The sequence below is a fragment of the Paroedura picta genome, chromosome 3 (assembly GCF_049243985.1).
Source record: "Paroedura picta isolate Pp20150507F chromosome 3, Ppicta_v3.0, whole genome shotgun sequence".
Classification (NCBI taxonomy): domain Eukaryota; kingdom Metazoa; phylum Chordata; class Lepidosauria; order Squamata; family Gekkonidae; genus Paroedura; species Paroedura picta.
Genome location: NC_135371.1, coordinates 2,163,404 through 2,182,024, shown reverse-complemented (window position 1 = coordinate 2,182,024; position 18,621 = coordinate 2,163,404). Strand labels below are relative to the sequence as shown.

Genomic DNA, 18,621 nt, shown 5'->3' with positions numbered 1-18,621 from the left:
AGGCGAAGGGCAAAAGGTCTGGCAGGGGCTCGGAATTGAGGGGGCTTCATTTAGGGTAGTCAAACCGCGGCCCTCCAGATGTCCATGGACTACGATTCCCATGAGCCTGCTGGCAGGGGCTCATGGGAATTGTAGTCCATGGACATCTGGAGGGCCGCAGTTTGACTACCCCTGCCCTAAAGGTTCACCAGCCAATCAAAGTGCAGGGGAGAAAACTGCATTTTATATCGCTTTGCAGCCCCCCTCCCTCTCCCCAGGCCCAAAAGCTCCCCCTCTTCCCCGATTTCCTCGTGCATAAATTTGCGAGGCTTTTCCCGCTGAGGCTTTAACTCTGAAGCCCCGCCCCTTCTCGTTGGCCGTCCAATAGCAAAGCCCCCTTCCCTCCTCCACACATAGGAAATGAGCCTTTCCTCTCTTCCGGCCCCCTTTATTCGGCCCTTCTAGCAAGCAGCTCGTTTGTTTTAACCCATTCCGAGCTGCTCCCCACGGAGAGCGGCGGCCGGAACCAGGCGATGCCCAGCTCTCTATGCAGCTTCATCCGAATGTCCTGGAGGTCCTGGCCGGGGTCGACCGAGAGTTTAGGCCAGGGGTAGTCAAACTGCGGCCCTCCAGCTGTCCATGGACTACAATTCCCATGAGCCCCTGCCAGCATTCAAAACTAGCTTCTTTGCAAGGAAGAGATTTGTAGCTCAAATTGCAGCTCTTAAGAGCACTGACCAGAAATGCTTTTTAACAGCTGAAAAGAGTTAAAACGTTATAAGATGCCAGCTACTGGGCATTCGCTGGCAGGGTCTCATGGGAATTGTAGTCCATGGACAGCTGGAGGGCCGCAGTTTGACTACCCCTGGTTTAGGCAGTCATGTGAGGCGTGTAAATAATATTTAATAACGTTATTAGCACTGAATGGTTTACTTCATTGTTTTCAGAAGTTCTGTCCACCTCAAGTTCCATTTCTACATTAAGGTAAAAGATAAAGGTATCCCCTGTGCATGTCTGACGCTTGGGGTGATGCCCTCTGGAATTTTCTTGGCAGACTCAATACGGGGTGGTTTGCCAGTCATTACCGTTTACCCCCCAGCAAGCTGGGGACTCATTTTACCGACCTCGGAAGGATGGAAGGCTGAGTCAACCTTGAGCCGGCTGCTGGGATCAAACTCCCAGCCTCATGGACAGACAGCTTCAGACAGCATTTCTGCTGCTTTAAGTCCCCTCCTAATAACAATTTGGTGGCCTATGTGTTTCTCAAGGTGATTGTCTTACAATGAAGATCCCGTTTAATTAAAATATATCTACGTTCTTTATGACACTGCTATCTACCTTCATTGCAAAGGGGTTAGCTGACTCTAAATGCTAAATTTCTAATATAAATATCCTTTCCCTGTTTGTTTTTTGTTTAGATGAGGCATTATCTTCTCCAAGTCTCCTTTATTACCACTGAAAATACATGGGTTAATAGATTATTATTACCTAAGGCTCAAGTGGAAGGTTTTTTCATAGCTTCTGCCTCTTCCTGATCCTCTGTGGATCTTGCTTTTCGGTAAGTTATCCAGTACCCTTGTAGTTTCCAGTACCCTTGTAATTCCAGTACCCTTGTAGAGGGAGAATTGATTTTCTTTGTTGCTTCATTTTCTTTGTTAATTGCAGCCAGTAGCTCTTCTGGTATCTTATCTAGTCTTTCTATAACTGCTGTTTGCTCAGCAGAAGGAAATTTACTATAAGTATTTCATCTTTTTCAAACAGATTATTCTGGTGTTTTCAACTCCCCACGAGGAATCCTTAAAGAGGGGTTTCCTGTTTGACTTTCCTGGGCTATTTTAACAGAAGCAGCTTAGTCTTGTCAATATAAGCACTCTGTATTTTAATTCCATAATTAAGACATCCCTTCTTCTGTTAATAACGTAGGACAATTTATCAGTGGCAAAGGTAAGAATTACCTTCCATAGAGTCTGCTTGGAAGATTTGACTCCTGAAAACTTATCGCCCTGGGAAATTTTGATGGTCACAAGTGTTATCATTCCTTGTTTGATGTGCCAATGCCTGATGAAGACAGGGATTTAATAAAAAGACAGAACTTTATTCAAATAAAGGAGAGCTTAAGCCTTAAGAGCTTGAATTTTACAGACTAAGTTATGTGATTTTTGTGTGCTGACATCTTTAGCAGAGCCCTCGCCCTCTGAGATGCAAAGGAAGTGACATACTGCATCAGGGAGACAGCGGGTGAGGGTGTCACTAAAGACGAGGGAAATAGCTAGCAAGGAAGGCAGGGCCCCTCCACCACCAGGACATTCTGGGAAAGAGAAGTTCAAAGGATGGTATCAATCATCTTACAAGTAGAACCTTCTTTTTGTAAATTTCTATAGAAATAGAAATTTCAATAGGAGTGGGGGGGGAAAACTCCCATTGGGGACCAAGCCCTTTCAGATGCTTGAGATTCTGCTTGAAAGATGATTGATACTGGCCTTAGAAGATCTGGAACATATGTTAAGAACTTAAAGTTAATTGTTCACTGAATAAAGCAATTTGAAAATGTTATTATACCAGAGTGCATTCTGGTAAGAATAGTGTTGAGAATATTAAAGCACCAAGACTACATTCAAAAAGCACCATTTTACTTTATTGTTTATTGTTGTCAATTATATTACAACTTGGGTCTTTTCTACAGCTATTCATTTCTTTACTTGCAGTATGTTTTCTGTAGGTGTTTTTTTTTCCTTTCCAACCTCATGAAGACATGCAAGGTCACCGAGAGAACTTGTGATTTAATCAAAATCCTCTCACGCTGCCCCCTCAACATCAGACTACATGCTTGTTGCCTTCCCAATGAGACCTATTTGAGGCTTTATTCATGGCTAAACCTCCTCCCACAATCTGAGCATTTATACGGTTTCTCCCCAGTTTGAATGTTGTTTCTTTTCTATGGTTCCACTACTTTTCCCTATAATTTTTATGGTGTCAACTCCTTCCTATAGTTTTAGGATTTCAACTCTGTGTAGCCTGTGGCTGTCATTAAAGTGTGAAAGACAGAAAGTATTTTCCTAGTTTAAGAAGCTACGTTGGTTTCTCTTGTGGTGGGCTTTTTGATGTTGTCTAAGGTTGGATTTATCTCTGAATCTCTTTCCACACTCGGAGCATTCAAAAGGTTTCTCCCCTGTGTGGGTTCTTTGATGCAGCTGAAGATGGCAACTCTGACTAAATCTCTTTCCACACTCAGAACATTCAAAAGGTTTCTCCCCTGTATGGGTCCTTCGATGCTGCTGAAGATGGCCACTTTGACTGAATCTCTTTCCACACTCAGAACATTCAAATGGTTTCTCCCCTGTGTGAGTTCTTCGATGTAGCTGAAGATGGCTACTCTGATTGAATCTCTTTCCACACATCGTGCACTCAAAAGGTTTCTCCCTTCTGTGTATACTCTGATGTAGCTGAAGACTGCCACTTTGACTGAATGTCTTTCCACACTCCGGGTATTCAAAAGGTCTCTCCCCTGTGTGTGTTCTTTGGTGCTGCTGAAGACTGCCACTGTGACTGAATCTCTTTCCACACTCTGAGCATTCAAAAGGTTTCTCCCCTGTGTGGGTTCTTAGATGCAAGTGAAGACTGCTATTTGAAGTGAATTTTTTCCCACACTCTAAGCATTCAAAAGGTTTTTCCCCTGTATGGGTTCTTAGGTGCAGTTGAAGACTGTCCTTTCTACTAAATCTCTTTCCACACTCTGAACATTCAAAAGGTTTCTCCCCTGTGTGGGTACTTTGATGCAGTAGGAGATTGCCACTCTGATTGAATTTCTTTCCACACTCTGAGCATTCAAAAGGTTTCTCCCCTGTGTGGATTCTTTTATGCACTAGGAGAGTGCAACTCTGACTGAATCTCTTTCCACACACTGAGCATTCAAAAGGTTTCTCCCCTGTGTGGGTTCTTAGATGTCGTTGAAAATTGCTACTGTGACACAATTGCTTTCCGCATTCTGAGCATTCAAAAGGCTTCTCCCCTGTGTGGGTTCTTTGATGCAGCAGAAGATGGCCACTCTGACTGAATCTCTTTCCACACTGAGAACATTCAAAAGGTTTCTCTCCTGTGTGGGTTCCTTCATGTTTCTCAAGATGGCCACTCCAAATGAATTTCTTTACACATTCTGAAAATTCAAAAAGATTCTTCCCTGAGTGAGTTCTTTGATGCAGTAGGAGATGGTGTCTGAGACTAAATCTCATTCCACACTCCAAGCATTCAAGAGGTTTCTCCCCTGTGTGGGTTCTTTGATGACTTTGAAGACTGTCAGTCTCAATGAATGTCTTTCCATATTCTGAGTATTCAAAAGCCTTTTCTGCTATGTGGGTTCGATGGTGCAAGATGAGCTGCGATCTGCTCTTGAAACATATTCCGCATAGAATACATTTATGTGCCTTCCTATCAATTAAGCTCTTCCCACTCTCTGAGCAGAAAAATGTCTCCCCTCCCAAATGATGGATAGTCTCTCTCTGGGGTTGAACAAGGCTCAGTTTCTCTGAAAACCTTGGGCCACACGTGGAGCAGCTGCACAATTTCTCTCCCATATGGACTCTTTGGTGGGTAATGACCTTTTCTCCACAAAGCAAGTTCTCTCCACATGGCAAGCAATTTTGGGCCTTCTTCACAGGATGCTTTTGCAAACTGATGTTGCACTGGGTTTGGCATGAGAAATCCAATCCCCCATTCAAGTAATTGTGTATTTCCTCCATCACGTGAATTAGTTCATAGGCATCACCTGCTTGGCAAGGAAGGGGCTCTCCCCTCATCTTCTCTCCAGGGCTTCCTTCATGTCTCTCTGGTCCATCTCCATCCGGAAAGTTACATTCAGACTCTTCTTCCTTATCTCTTTCTAACGAGAAGCCCTCAAATTCCTCAATCGTCTCCTTGACATCTTCGGCTGGAATACGGAGGGAGATCTAATCATTTCTCACGCAAAAAGCCAAGCCACAAATCAGGCCCTCCAAATCAATAGTGGGCATTTGGTTTCCTCTGTTAAGAGTTTCTCTCCCCCTTCCACTCATCCTGAACCACTGGCTGGGCCCATCAGCAGTGCTGTTCTTATATACTGAATATCACTCCTCTTCCTAAAACAGCCCAATATGTCCCTTGAAGGCAAAAGTGGCCAAGAGTCGTTCCCCCACCCTTCACATTTCACTTGCCAAGCACGTCTTCTGATTATTAAGCACGAGATATTTCCAGGATCTGTGACCCAGCGACTCAACAGAGTTTCCTGCCTGTTCTGGGAGAGTCAGCAGAAACTGGTTTTTAGCCTCCCAAAAGACATGTTTGCTGGGGGCGGAGTGGCAGAAGCCAGGGGCTCACAAAGTGAACCACACCGTTCAAAGAGATCACCACAATTTTTGGAAGATATGCCGATTGTTTTGGGGGAGTGTGGCCCCATCTAGCTCAGCCGGTCCCCCCAAACCTTTGAGCCTGCAGGGAAATGTGGACTTCTGGCCCCGTACGGAGTGTGCAGGAACATGACGGCTGCCGCAGGAACCAGAACTGGCCACAAAAAGAGTGCCCAAGCTTCTCTTCAGGCATGTCCCAGGGTGGCAACTGCCGCCAGAGTGACGTTTAAAAAATTTTCACAGCCAGCCAAATCTCTAATAATTGATCAGCAGCCACCCCCTGGGCCAAAGCCCTACCTGGCTTACCAGCATGATGTGGGGAACACTAATTTAACTGACCACTCTAGGACGCAGGAGGGGTTTGTCCTCATCCAGCAGGGATGTCCAAGTTGCCAGCCCCTTTCCTGGAATGTCCAGTATTTAAGGATTCCACATCCCCTCAAAAACTGACCTCACCCCCAGAATGAAAAAATGAATAAATAAATAAGGATTATTTATTTATAAATAATTTTATTTATATCCCGCCACTTCCGTAACCGGCTCATGGTGGGTAATAAAATTATAAAACCCCACAATAAAACCCCTCCTCATAAAACATAACCATAACCCTCCCCCCTGACAGCAGAATAACGCCTTTCCCCTCCCTCCTCACCCAGCAGGCCTGATAATTCCGCCAAACCAAGCGTGGCTAAGAAGTGAAGCAGAAACCCTCCCTGTCCATTCCTTGCACGTACCCTGGACGTAACTCTGATGATCCACACTCTCCTCCAGCTCGTCTGGGAAGGAAATACTCTCTGGAGATGCTCTGGAGAAACTCTCTGAACTTTCCTCAGATGTGAGGATTTCGTCTGTCTCCACAGTAGTCTCTCCTGTATTCCTGACTTTCATGGCACAGAGGGAGAGAAAGCGATCAGCCTTATATGGGGAATGAAAGACATCCAAGAAGCGGGAAAAATTCTGCTGGAAGGATGGAGAAAGGATCGCGATCAAAGCCAACGATTCCAGCTTTCATTCCCTTTGAGGTCTCAGTCACCATGGATGACCCCATTCAGGGGGAAAGGTGTGCTGTAAAGGTTGGGAACTGAGAATTCAGATCTGGCCCCCTTAGAATCATAGAATAATAAAGTTGGAAGGGACCTCCTGGGTCATCTAGTCCAACCCCCTGCACTATGCAGGACACTCCCAACCCTCTCGCTCACCCACTGTCACCTGCCACCCCCTTGAACCTTCACAGAATCAGCCTCTCCGTCAGATGGCTATCCAACCTCTGTTGAGTGGCTGTCCCAAACCACACTAGATGTCACCTTCACTACCATCCCTAGTGCTTGAGACCCCCCATAGGGACAAGGAGTAGGGCAGGGCTTTGAATTGTGCTTTCCTGTTCCATATTTTGATTCATGCCTCATCCAAATGACAAGAATTCACACCTATGGCAGCCATGAAAGATCCTTACCCAGAAAGGCCACACTTCCACAGTTCTCCAGCATGACTTCCCTGTAGAGAGAAATTTGGCCTGGATCCAGAAGGGCCCACTCTGCCTCGGAGAAAGAGACGGCCACCTCCTCGAAGGAAAAGGGACCCTGAAAGAAAAGGCAGATTCCCTCCTCATAGAGGTGCCAGGCCGGGAAGGCACTCTGGGAGGGGCAGTTGTTGAGGGAGCAGGATGGAGACCTTGACCTGGACAAAGGGAATGGTGTTCAGGGCCCTCAGACACCACAGTAACCAGTGCAGGAGCAAAAGCCCCCTGAGAAAGGACGGGAGGCCTAGGTTGTCCCCCACTCATCTCCTCTACCTGGACCAGAGATGCAGCAGTTGATTCCACACCTCTGCCAAGACAACGGCTGGACAATGTCTCTCCACTGCCTGCAAGGGGGACAACATTGGAAGGAAAAGGGTTAGCCTAGACTTCATTTGCCTGTCTCAGTGCTGTGAAACCCTGCTGTACGTGCACTCCACAAAACGTGTAATGATTTCTGATGTAGGACACACCTTCTGGCGTGGCCCCTGGGATGGAAATGGATACAGACATGACATCTGTAGCCCCGCATCAGGGGGTGCACCAGGGGTAGCACGAGCTGTTGTGGAAGCTCTGCCTGCGCCGTCCCACTTAAGGCCAAGGGACATTGTGAGGCGGCGTGGAGGTGAGGAAAGGGGGGGAGGGAGCAGGGAGTCTGGGTGGGGGTGGGGCCTCTGGGGGCTGGGGCAGAGGCCGTGTGGCTCCTGGGGGCAGGGTGGCTCCCTTCAGGCCTCTGAGGGCTGGTGCACAGGCCACGATGCCAGCACATGTGCTGCCCTCCAGGTTGGAAGAAGCCGGGGCCCTCCTGGGAGAAAAGGCAAGGAGGGAGGGGGGAGGACTCTTTGTGTGCATGTTTGTGTGTGTATGTGTCTGGGGGGAGGGACTGGGGAGTAGGTCGGGGAAGGAAGAAGGAAGGAGGGGGAAGGGGGGAGGGAAGGATTTTGTGTGTGTGTGAGAAAGAGATAGAGAGAGGGAGGGAGGGAGGGAGGGAGGGAGGGAAAGAGATGGATTAAAGAGCTCTGGAGCAGGTATGTGTCCCACAAACCTGTCAGAGCCTGGGTGTCACTACTTTTATTTATAAACTGTTTGGCGTGTGGAATTAAAAGATCAGGTGAGACTCAATTAATGCCCTTTGGAACTCAGAAACTTGACAACTGGATCAGACGATAGAGCCTGTGTACTGTTTGATATAAACAACCATATTATGCATTTCATCTTTTTGCTCTGGTGCTATTAAGGGGAAAAGCCTTCAACCAGGACCAAGTTTCAAAGGAACATTGTCCTATTTCAGCTTGGTGGCCTATCCCTGCGACACAACCTGGAATTCCACGGGATTTAAGAAGAATTTACGTGGCCACCTTGGCGTTAAACATTTTGATGATGGCTGGGATAGACCAGATGAATCTAAGAAACAACACATCAGCCAATCTTTTAATATGAGCAGCTTGCACTGAGCAAGTTAAGCTCTGGTCAAGCCAGACCCCCTCAATATTTAAAATGGGGGATGGCCTCCAAATCCTCCTATGTATCTGTCTAATTCCCCTCTACGGGAGTGGCCATCACTGCAACCTACGGCCTGGAGTCCCAGAAGTGTCCTTTGTGTCGTGTGCAGAAGTATTTCCTTGTTCTCCTGTCCTGTATCTTCTATCCAACAACTTCACTACATGCTCCAATGCCATCCAGGCATGAGGCACCTTTACCATGTGAGAGGGCGTCTTGATTTTCCTCCTGGGCCTGCCCCCTCTGCCCTTCCTCCAATGGAGCTCCTTCTGCCTCAGAGAATGTGGCTTCCATCTTCACTGAGGGTCCCCATATCTGAAAGAGCAGAAAAGGAGATGGAGAAGAGAAGGAATAGAACAGCCTGAGGCTACAGATCCTGGCCCACTCCCAGGTTCCTCACACTTGAATAGAACAAAAGCTGGTTCACTCACAGGCGCAAGAATCCGGAACATTATTTTTCCCAGCCGAGTGAATAGTCTACCAACAGAAACTGCTGGCAGGGGAAGCCTGAAGAAAAGGTTGTTGCTTGAACTGAATGACGGAATCCCCCTCACCTGCTCGGCCTGCCTCTTCTCCTCCGCCTGGCTCAGGAGGAAGCCTTCGGCCAGGGCCACCGCCTGGGAACTGCTCTCCGGCCCACATCCTCTCACCCAGCCCTGCATCTCCTGGGGCAGGAGGACCAGGAACTGCTCCAGGATCACCAGGTCCAGGATCTGCTGCTTGGTGTGCTTCTTCGGCTCCAGCCAGCGATTGCAAAGTACGTGGAGCTGGCTGCAAACTTCTCGAGGTCCATCGGCCTCCTGGTAGCGGAACTGCCGGAAGTGTTGGCTGCGTATTTCTGAGGTCATGGTGTCCTGAACCCAGATCTCTGGCACAGCTCTCTCCCAGAGTTTGGCAGCACTGCCTGCTTGGATGAAATTGGGACCTTCCCTTGATCTCCTGTCAATTATAGGTCCTTCTGGGTCCTCCTTTTCCATCTCCTTCCCCTTGGCTTGAGTTGCCCTTTAATGTGGAAAGATGCACTTACTCATTTGGCTATGAAACGTTAGATGAAGAGAGATCAAAAAGGCAGACAGAAACCAAAAGAGAACAGAGCCACATCACCAAGCCTGCTCAAGAGACGTCTCAGAATTGGCCGGGTGGTTCAGAAGGGGCGTCTGCACTTGCTATAGTCTGCACATTAATATCATTGGGCTATATGATAGATCAAGCTCTTGGACTTTCAGGAAAATAAACCCTCCCTATTGAACCTTTAAAATCTGTTTTGGATGTTGCGATCTTGACCAGGTCTCTGTCTGTCCTGGGAGCAAAGTCTCAATGTGGGTTTTTGGTCTGACTGACTGATATACCAGCCTCCCCGCAAGCCAGCTCAGGGCAATGCACAACTTCCCGCTCAGTAACAGTAATATGAGTTAAAACAATCAGAACATTTAAAAAATAGCTTTTAACCAGCATGTGTCTTGGGCCACAGCAACCATTAAACTATCAATCACACGGGGGGGGGGGGCGGGGGGACCACCCCAAATGCGGGCCGGATGGGAAGGAGCCCCTCAAGGGAGCAGGCTGGGCTCCCTCCTGGGCCCAGAATTGAGGGGGCTTCATTTAGGGCAGGGGGAGGCAAACTGCGGCCCTCCAGATGCCCATGGACTACAATTCCCATGAGCCCCTGCCAGCTGGCAGGGGCTCATGGGAATTGTAGTCCATGGACATCTGGAGGGCCGCGGTTTGACTCCCCCTGACTGAGGGTCTCCCTGTCCACCCCCAGGCTCCCCAATTAACCGAAGCGCAGGTAAGAAAACGGCCTTCTGAATCGCTTTGCCGCCCCCCCCCTCAGTCCCGCCCCTCCCCCAGGATTTACTTGCGTGTAAATTTGCGCGGTTTCCCCCCCGATGCGGCTGCAGCTCGCAAGCCCCGCCCCTTCTCTTTGGTCCTCCAATAGCGAGCCCCCCTTCTCCGGCCCGCGCACAGGAAATGCGTCTTTCCTCTCTTCCGGTCCCGGCCGCTCTAGCAAGCAGCTTGTTTGCCTTAACCCTCTCCGAGCTGCGGGCGCAGGGCGAGCCTCGTGCAGAGTCCCCCGGAGGAGCTTCCGAACCGCAGACGGCTCCCTTCGCCGGGCCTCGTGCAGGAAAGCAAGGCCCGAAGGCCGCGGGGGACGGGCTCCTGCCTTGAGTTCTGCAAAAACCACCCCCCTTGCAGGTAGGCTAAGCCGTCCGGTTGCCAGCCTCCAGGGGGGGCCTGCAGACCGCCTGGGATCCCAGCTGAGGGAGGTCAGTTCCCCTGGAGAAAATGGCCTCCTGGGAAAGTGGACTCTCTGGCTTTGTCCCCTACTGAAGCGTCTCCCCCAAAATCTCCAGGGCTTTCCCAGCCTGGAGCTGGCAACCCTAAGGAGATGGTTGTGCTGGGAGAGGAAGGCCATCCCGGAAGATTTGGCCTCTGAGCCTTCCCTCAGAGGCCTTTCTTTCTTTTTTTTTTTTGGGGGGGGGAGGGATATTCAAATGAATAGTTGCCGGTGGGGGTTATATTTGCAGATGATTTTAGGTTCTTCCTGAGAGGTGGTACTCACCAGCACCTGGGGGGTGGGGCACAGAGCCAACGGTGAGAGGGGAATTGGTGGGATTCTGTGCACCTTTATACAGGAGTGCTCCCCCACCTGTTTTTGGGGTTCCCCTTCTGCTTGGGGGCAGCTTAGTGTACGTGCCTTGCAGAGGATTAGGGTGAACCTGAGCCCTTTTCTGTGGCATTAGCAGCTTGGCAAAGGGGCAGGAATCTGTGGATCCCGTCTCAGAATCAGGCAACACTCCATGGAGGGAGGGCTTGGAAGGCTCCTCTATGTTTGTGTGGGACAAGGTATGTCTCTTAACAGCTCCTCTCTCTAAAAAATGTCACATTTGAGTGATAAGGCCATATATGGTAATGTCCCTTCCGCCATAAATGGCCAACAATGGACCTGGAAGGGGAGGGGCCCTTGGTGGACGTAGACACAGCTATGCTTCCCACCCACATTCTGCACAATGCTACCACTTTGCATCCACAGACCCCCCTTTTGGGCAGGGCACGAGGAGCCCAGAGGTGCAGGCCCTGGCCCAGGAAGCGCTGTGTGAACCAAGGTTGCTACGTAAGATGTTTCACATATATATAATATGCGAGAATCTGATTCTCACACAATTTTTTAATATTTTGTAGTGGCGGCAAAAAGTGCAGCGGCGGCCTTGGAACTGCTTCGCCACTTGGAGACCAAGCACCCTGGATTAAAAGACAAGCCCCCGGAGTATTTTGAAAGAAAACAACAGGAACACGACGGACAGATGGCATTACCGAGGGCCACCACATCAGTCAATGTGAATGCGCTGAGAGCAGCGTACCTGGTGGCCAACCGTATTGCTAAGGCTAAAAAGCCGTTCACGATTGGTGAGGAATTGATCTTGCCCTGCGCTGTAGACATTTGCCGTGAACTTCTAGGAGAGGATGCTGTTAAAAAGATTGCGCAGGTGCCTCTGTCGGCTAGCACCATGACTCGGTGCATTGAAGAAATAGCCAAAGTCGAAGACGTTGAGACACAATTGTTGGAGAGGATTAATAAATCACCGTGGTACGCCCTCCAGGTTGACGAATCTACAGGTGTTGACAACAAGGCAATACTACTTGCGTATGTGCGATATCTTTATCAGGAGGATGTGCATGAGGATATGTTATGTGCACTGTCGTTGCCAACCAACACCACCGCCGCAGAACTGTTCAAGTCGCTGGATGGCTTTATCTCAGGAAAACTGAAATGGTCCTCTTGTGTTGGCATATGCACAGACGGAGCTGCTGCCATGACCGGACGGCTGTCTGGTTTAAGTGCTCGGATTAAGGAAGTTGCACCTGAATGCCAATCTACACATTGTATCATTCACAGGGAAATGCTGGCAAGCCAAAAAATGCCACCAGAATTGAGCAGCGTGTTGAATGATATTATTAAAGTCATTAACCACGTCAAAACACAAGCCCTTAACACACGCCTGTTTGAGGAACTTTGTGAGGAGATGGACGCAGAGCACAGACGCCTTCTCTTATACACAGAAATGAGATGGTTATCCCAAGGGAAATTGCTGACCAGAGTGTTTGAATTACAAGAGCCTCTGAAAACATTTCTCTCAGAAAAGAAGTCACCGCTGGCAGCAAATTTCAGTGACAAGGAATGGGTCGCCAAACTGGCTTACCTGTGTGACATATTCAACCTGCTCAATGAACTCCATCAGTCACTTCAAGGGAAAATGACAACTGTCTTCAAGTTGGCAGATAAAGTAGCTGCATTTAAAGCCAGATTGGATTTGTGGGGACGGCGCGTGAACAGGGGCATATTGGACATGTTTCCAACATTAGTGGGGATTTTGGGTGAGCCTGAGCCTTCATTCTCCCAGCTGGTGCACGATCACCTGTCTTTGCTTTTAAAGGAGTTTGAGCACTACTTCCCAACCACAAAAGACCCACGAACTGGCAAGGAATGGATCCGCGACCCATTTGTCAACAAACCAGGTGAATCTAGTCTGTCTGTACAGGAAGAAGATCAGCTGCTGGAGATTGCAAATGACGGTGGCCTTAAAAGCATGTTTGAGACAACAACAACTCTTACGGTGTTCTGGATGAAAGTCCTGCCAGAATACCCTGAGATCGCCACCACAGCACTGAAAACCCTGTTGCCATTTCCGACATGCTGTGTGAAGCGGGGTTTTCTGCAGTGACAGCTACGAAAACAAAACAACGGAGTAGACCAGACCTAAGCAACACACTGTGGGTGTCCTTGTCTCCCATCGCTCCCAGATGGGACTGTCTCCCTGCAGAGAAACAAGCTCAGGGATCCCATTGATTTGTTGTTATCGCGAGTTAAAATTTTCATGAAAATAAAATGTTCTTTATATTCATTTTTGTCACATATCTGTATCTTATTTTGAAGGGATGTTTAAAGGTTACCATAGCGACCAGAGTCAGAGAGCAGGGCAGCGGTCGAGAGGAGAGGAGTAGACTACTCCCCCTCCCGGGCCTCACTAAAATTGTCAAGCGTTGACCGGTCCCCAGTAATAAAAAGGTTGGGAACCACTGCTCTAAGGACCGAAATACAGAAGAGAAAGGAACATCCCAGAGGTTCAGATATCCTTACCCATGGTTCCTCTATATATTTGTGAAACAGCCCAGGGGTGGAATGTGTCCGACTGTCCGAGTTAGAATGGGGCCAATCAGGGTGCAGACAGCTTTGCAGCTTCTGCCGTCCATCATTGGACTCTAGTCTCTTTGCTCTCAGACGCCTCAATGCCTGGAGCCAGCAGTAGGTAAAGGGAGAGGGCCCTGGGCAAAGGGTCTTGGTGGAGGGCCTGCTAATGAGACCCTCTTGGCTGACTACCTGTTAAGGAGCTCTGTCCTGGGCCTGCTAACAAGCTGGCCAGCCCCTGCCCACCCTACTTGATCTGGCTGCAAGCTGCTCTGGAGTCCGAGCAGCCCAAAGCCACCTTAAGCTGCCTGGCCAGGGCCACTGGGGGGGGGGCATTTTTACGAACGGGCTTTGAAGCTAGTATATCTATAATAAAAGGAATTGGCCTCAAGACATCGTCTTTTCCAAATGACAAATAGATTTCAGAATTCCCACACAAATACCCATTGCAAATTTCAAAGGACACTGTTCCCAATCAGAGCTGTATAAAATCTAGTCCCACCTCCGTCAAGCACCTAGTACTGGCTGTGGACTTTCAGGCCAGAGAGGCAGCCTGCTCCAAGCTGGATGGTCCTTTGTCCAAAAGGAATGTCAGTCGGGATGGCCCAATGGGGAACAGAAAAGCATGGCTCCAGCTGCTGCTGAATGTAGCCACCTGGCCACTATCGGGAGCAAGATGGGACGTGCATTTCACTCCCATTCAGCAGTAACTCTGTGGGAAGCCCATCACTTCCCAGGTTCAATTTAAAACTTGTTTACTGGCCACATAGCTCTCCAGCGTGCTCCCTCCCAGAGGCAGCAAAGGCGCACTCAGATGCAGTGCCAGTCACCCAGATGGATTGTTCTTGGTGAATTCAACATGGATGCCGAATGCTCCTCTCCTGGGCCAACCCAGGATTTTGTAATATCTTTCTATAGTTCATCCCCTGGATGAAGTTTTTGATAGGACGCAAGGTGTGCATTTTGAAAAAAGCTTTCCCCACACTCCAGGCTTTTGTATGGTTTCTCCCCTGTGTGGATTATTTGATGGGAAGTAAGCTTGTCAGTCCGACTGAAGCTTTTCCCACACTTCAGGCAATTATAAGGTTTCTCCCCTGTGTGAATTCTTTGACGGATACTGAGGTGGTTACTCTGACTAAAGCTTTTTCCACACTCCAGGCATATATATGGTTTCTCCCCTGTATGGATTCGCTGGTGTCGAGCAAGGCTTGAACTCTCACTGAAGCTTTCCCCACACTCCAGACACTTATATGGTTTTTCCCCTGTGTGAATTCTTTGATGGGAAATAAGATATGTACCACTATTGAAGTATTTCCCACACTCCTGGCATTGATATGGTTTCTCCCCTGTGTGAATTCTTTGATGGGAAATAAGCGTACCTCTCCGATTTAAGCTTTTTCTATATGCCAGGCATTTATACTCTCCAGTGTGCATACTTTGATGTTTAGCAAGATTTGAACTGTAACTGAAGCTTCTTCCACACTGCAGGCATTGATATGGTTTCTCCCCTGTGTGCATTCTTCGGTGTTTAGCAAGGTATGAATAATAATTGAAGCTTTTTCCACACTCCAGGCATTTATATGTTTTTTCCCATGTTTGCATTCTTTCTGCATCTCCTGCTGAAAGAAAGAAAAACTGAGTATGAAAACTTTAAATAATGGAGCAGAAACATTAGAAATTGAAATACGTTCATGAGTTTAAAGGCTTTTTGCCTAGACACACTTTCAAGTCTTGCTTGGAAATGTCCAGATTCTGGAGGAAAAGAGAAATAGCATTTCCCTAGGAAAGTTACTCCTTCCCTGACATAGCCTGCAAATGAAAAGGAAGTGATAAGTCAGGGAGTGGAATGATGTAGGTCACAGATTATTTATTCGTCCCTCCCAGGTCTGTGAGAAATGTCAGAACCCAGGTAGTTTTTGGCCTGATGTGATGTAATTAATTAATTAAATAAATTATTAGTGTTATATACCGCCCCTCCTGGCCAGCCAACTTGAGGTCATTCACAACAGGTAAAAATACAATTTAAAACCAGAGACAAACTAACTTCACCCAACCAAGCCCTCCTCCTGCAGCAGAATGGCTAGAAACGCTACCTCCCATCATAAGGTGGGGTGGTTAGTGGGGGGACCCGATAGATTTTCCACCACCTGGCCTCAACCAAATGCCTGGTGGAAGAGCTGTGGAACTGCGAGAAATCCATCTGGACCTTCAGCTCTTCTGGGAGCTCATTCCAGCAGGTAGGAGCCAGGACCAAAAAGGCATGCTACTGAGGACCTAGTACAGATTTGCCTCCCCTCCTGCCAGATTCTGGGACCATCTGCTCCACGGCATGGCCGCTGAGAATATCTAGAGACCCAGTCTCTTTCTCCCAGGTTGAGCCTCAAATTGATGTGTGGGGAATTAAAATCACTTCTCACCTTTGATGCCGTCTTCTCCTTCCAGCCATGATATGAGGCCAGGTTGGGATGTCACGGGCCCTTTTATCAGGAAGAAGAAGGGCCAAGGTTAGAATTCTCCCCTGAGCGTGGAGGTCAATAGCCACTGGCCAACCTATCCTGCATGAATCTGTCTAATCCCCTGTCTAAGCTGTCTGTGCCTGTGTCCATCGCTGCACCCCATGGCAGTGAATGCCGCCTTTGTATCCCTTTCTGCGTAAAGAAGTACCGAGCTGGATCGCTCATGCCACTGACGGAGGGAAGCACAATGGCCTTCCCCTCTAGCCTTGATTCTGTGGAGCCCACAGCAGTGCTCTGACTGGATCAGTCAACTGGAAGAAGTCCACAGTGGCAAAAAGCTATGAAGAACTCAGTCACGTTTTTAAACAAATGGCAATATTATTCATCTACATATACTTGAAAAATGCTGAAAAATATATGTATGAGTCATGTCAAGGGGCATTCCAGATGCCTGACGTGAAGAACTACTTCCCACTGGGTGAAGTAGAGCAAAACAGGAACAGGGACCAGGCACAACAGAAGACAGCTCTGTCCAGAACAGGGACCCCCAATCTTCCTGAGCCTGGGGGGAGGCAGAAACCTGCAGAGCCTTTTCAAGGTCTCCGTGGCCTTCCCAAGCCACAGGACTGGGTGCCACCAGCATGTTGGAGAGAATTAATTCCATGGGAAGGCCTTGTTTTTCCTAAGGGCTTGAGAACTCAGGGGGCTGCCTGGGACCCCACAGGAAAAACCCAATCATGGAGACCACTGACTTCCAAGAGGACACTTCTGAAATCTTTCTAGTAAGGAACCATTTAAATCCGTTCAAAGCCCATCGCCTGATGCCAACTTTTGCCCCTGAACATTTCAGGGATGCAGAGCCCGGGGGGGGGGGGGGGCTTCACATCCAAGTCAGAACGTACCTGAGAGATTTATCAGCAAAAACATCCCACAAAACTTTACAAAAAGCATCACAACAGAGGAGGAGGAGCCTCACTTCCCAGCATCAAGGGGTGAGAGAGAGGAAGAGAGGGAGCCTTACCCACAGAGGCCACGATCCCAAAGTTCTCCAGCATGACTTCCTTGTAGAGCGCTCTCTGGGCTGGGCTCAGCAGGGCCTACTCCCCCTAGGTGAAATACACGGCCACCTCCTCAAAGGACACCGGACCCTGGAGGAGGAGGAGGAGGAGGAGGAGGAGGAGGAAGAAGACCGTTCTTTCCAGCACTGATCCACAACATGGGCATTCAAATGGTTTCTGAACAGCAGCAGCCATCAGGGCCCTGGGGCTTCTCCCTCCCTGCTCTCCTCGAGTGTCCAGCACTCCCAGGGCACCCCCAGCCCACACTCTGCTCCGGTTTCCTCCCACACAGAAGGGACCTGCATGCTTGACCTCTGGGAGGAAGGCCCTTCTGGAGAGAGGAACGCTTGGCTACGCAGAAGGAGGGAGATATGGGGTCAGTAGGATCAGGCCAGAGGCAGATTACTGCTCCCCATTCCCTGAAAGGTGGGACCCCAGCGAGTCCCTCATTACCTGAGAAGGCTTCATGGTGACTGTTTTCCCATCCCCACACAGAGAAGACAAGGGAGGAAGGATCAGAGGTGTCTTTCCGCTGCTTCCTGGGAGTGTAAGAAACATGGAGGAAAACCTTTTTTGCTACCCAGAAGTTTCCAGTGCCAGTCTCTCTGGAGGGAGCCTGCCTCCGGATTGAGGTCAGGACACAAGGCAGGTTCCTGGGATTTCTCCAGGAAAGCTCTCCCCCTTGTCCCCAGACAGTTTTTATTGGGGGCGGGAGGTCACACCTTCCTTGACTGTCCACCCTCCTCCCCTTCTGGCCGTCCCTGACCCTGCTGGAAGCCCCTGAGCTCCCTCCTCCCCTCTGAGGGATGCCCAAACCTTCTGGCCTACTCCATGCTGTCAAAATGAACTTGGGGCTGGGTTCATGATTTAAACCAATATCATTTTCTGAACAGGGGGATACATCTGTGCATAGCCTTTAGACTTCACAGAATCCCAGGCAGAGCAAAGAGGGAAGTTTTGTTTTGTGGGACTATAAAAATAGATTTAGCAATATTGTTTTATAAGCTTTAATAAGCTTTATAAGCTTGACCTCCGTTTCACAGAAGTCCCAGAGGATGTTACAGTTTGCCTGACTTCCATGTGTGTGTTGGGGAACAAAGGAAATCTATCGCATGGGACGGGGTTGGGGGTGGGCTATAGCTTTTCAGTAGAGCTGTTGCAGGTTAGGACTGTGCAGGTGTCTGGAGGAAGGCTCTGGGGAGAGGCTGTTCCCAGGAGATTGTTCAGTCAGCAAACTTTACGACAATTCCACCTGGTGAGAGAATCGGCTCAGTCTAGTGGGAGGAGTCAAACACTTGCCCTGAGAACTTGATGGACCAATGAAAAAAAGGAAGCTGTAATGTCACAAGAAATATTACTTAAGACAGGGGTAGTCAACCTGTGGTCCTCCAGATGTTCATGGACTACAATTCCCATGAGCTCCTGCCAGCAAACGCTGGATCACAGGTTGACTACCCCTGGCTTAAGGGGTGGGTCAGCTTTGCTGAAGTTGAAGATGTGTCTCGGGTCTTCCTGTATTTGCAGCTATATATTTTTACTTCTGCTT

At 48.9% G+C, this 18,621-nt stretch overlaps 1 protein-coding gene and 1 pseudogene across 2 annotated transcripts in view; one reads left to right on the top strand and one right to left on the bottom strand.

The window, feature by feature from the left end:
* LOC143834167 (uncharacterized) overlaps positions 1-10,011 on the bottom strand; it is a 33,166-nt gene extending 23,155 nt beyond the window's left edge. Inside the window, 6 exon segments of the mRNA XM_077330768.1 lie at positions 3,069-4,903; positions 6,092-6,238; positions 6,811-6,937; positions 7,150-7,220; positions 8,568-8,688; positions 8,928-10,011. Coding sequence (XP_077186883.1) covers positions 3,069-4,903; positions 6,092-6,238; positions 6,811-6,937; positions 7,150-7,220; positions 8,568-8,688; positions 8,928-9,350 — 2,724 coding nt within the window. The 5' untranslated portion in view covers positions 9,351-10,011.
* Positions 10,012-10,262: 251 nt separating this feature from the next.
* Positions 10,263-13,277, top strand: LOC143833818 (SCAN domain-containing protein 3 pseudogene; annotated as a pseudogene). Its single transcript, XR_013229700.1, has 2 exons — positions 10,263-10,569; positions 11,557-13,277. The product of XR_013229700.1 is annotated as an SCAN domain-containing protein 3 pseudogene (transcript).
* The last annotated feature ends 5,344 nt before the right edge of the window (positions 13,278-18,621 follow it).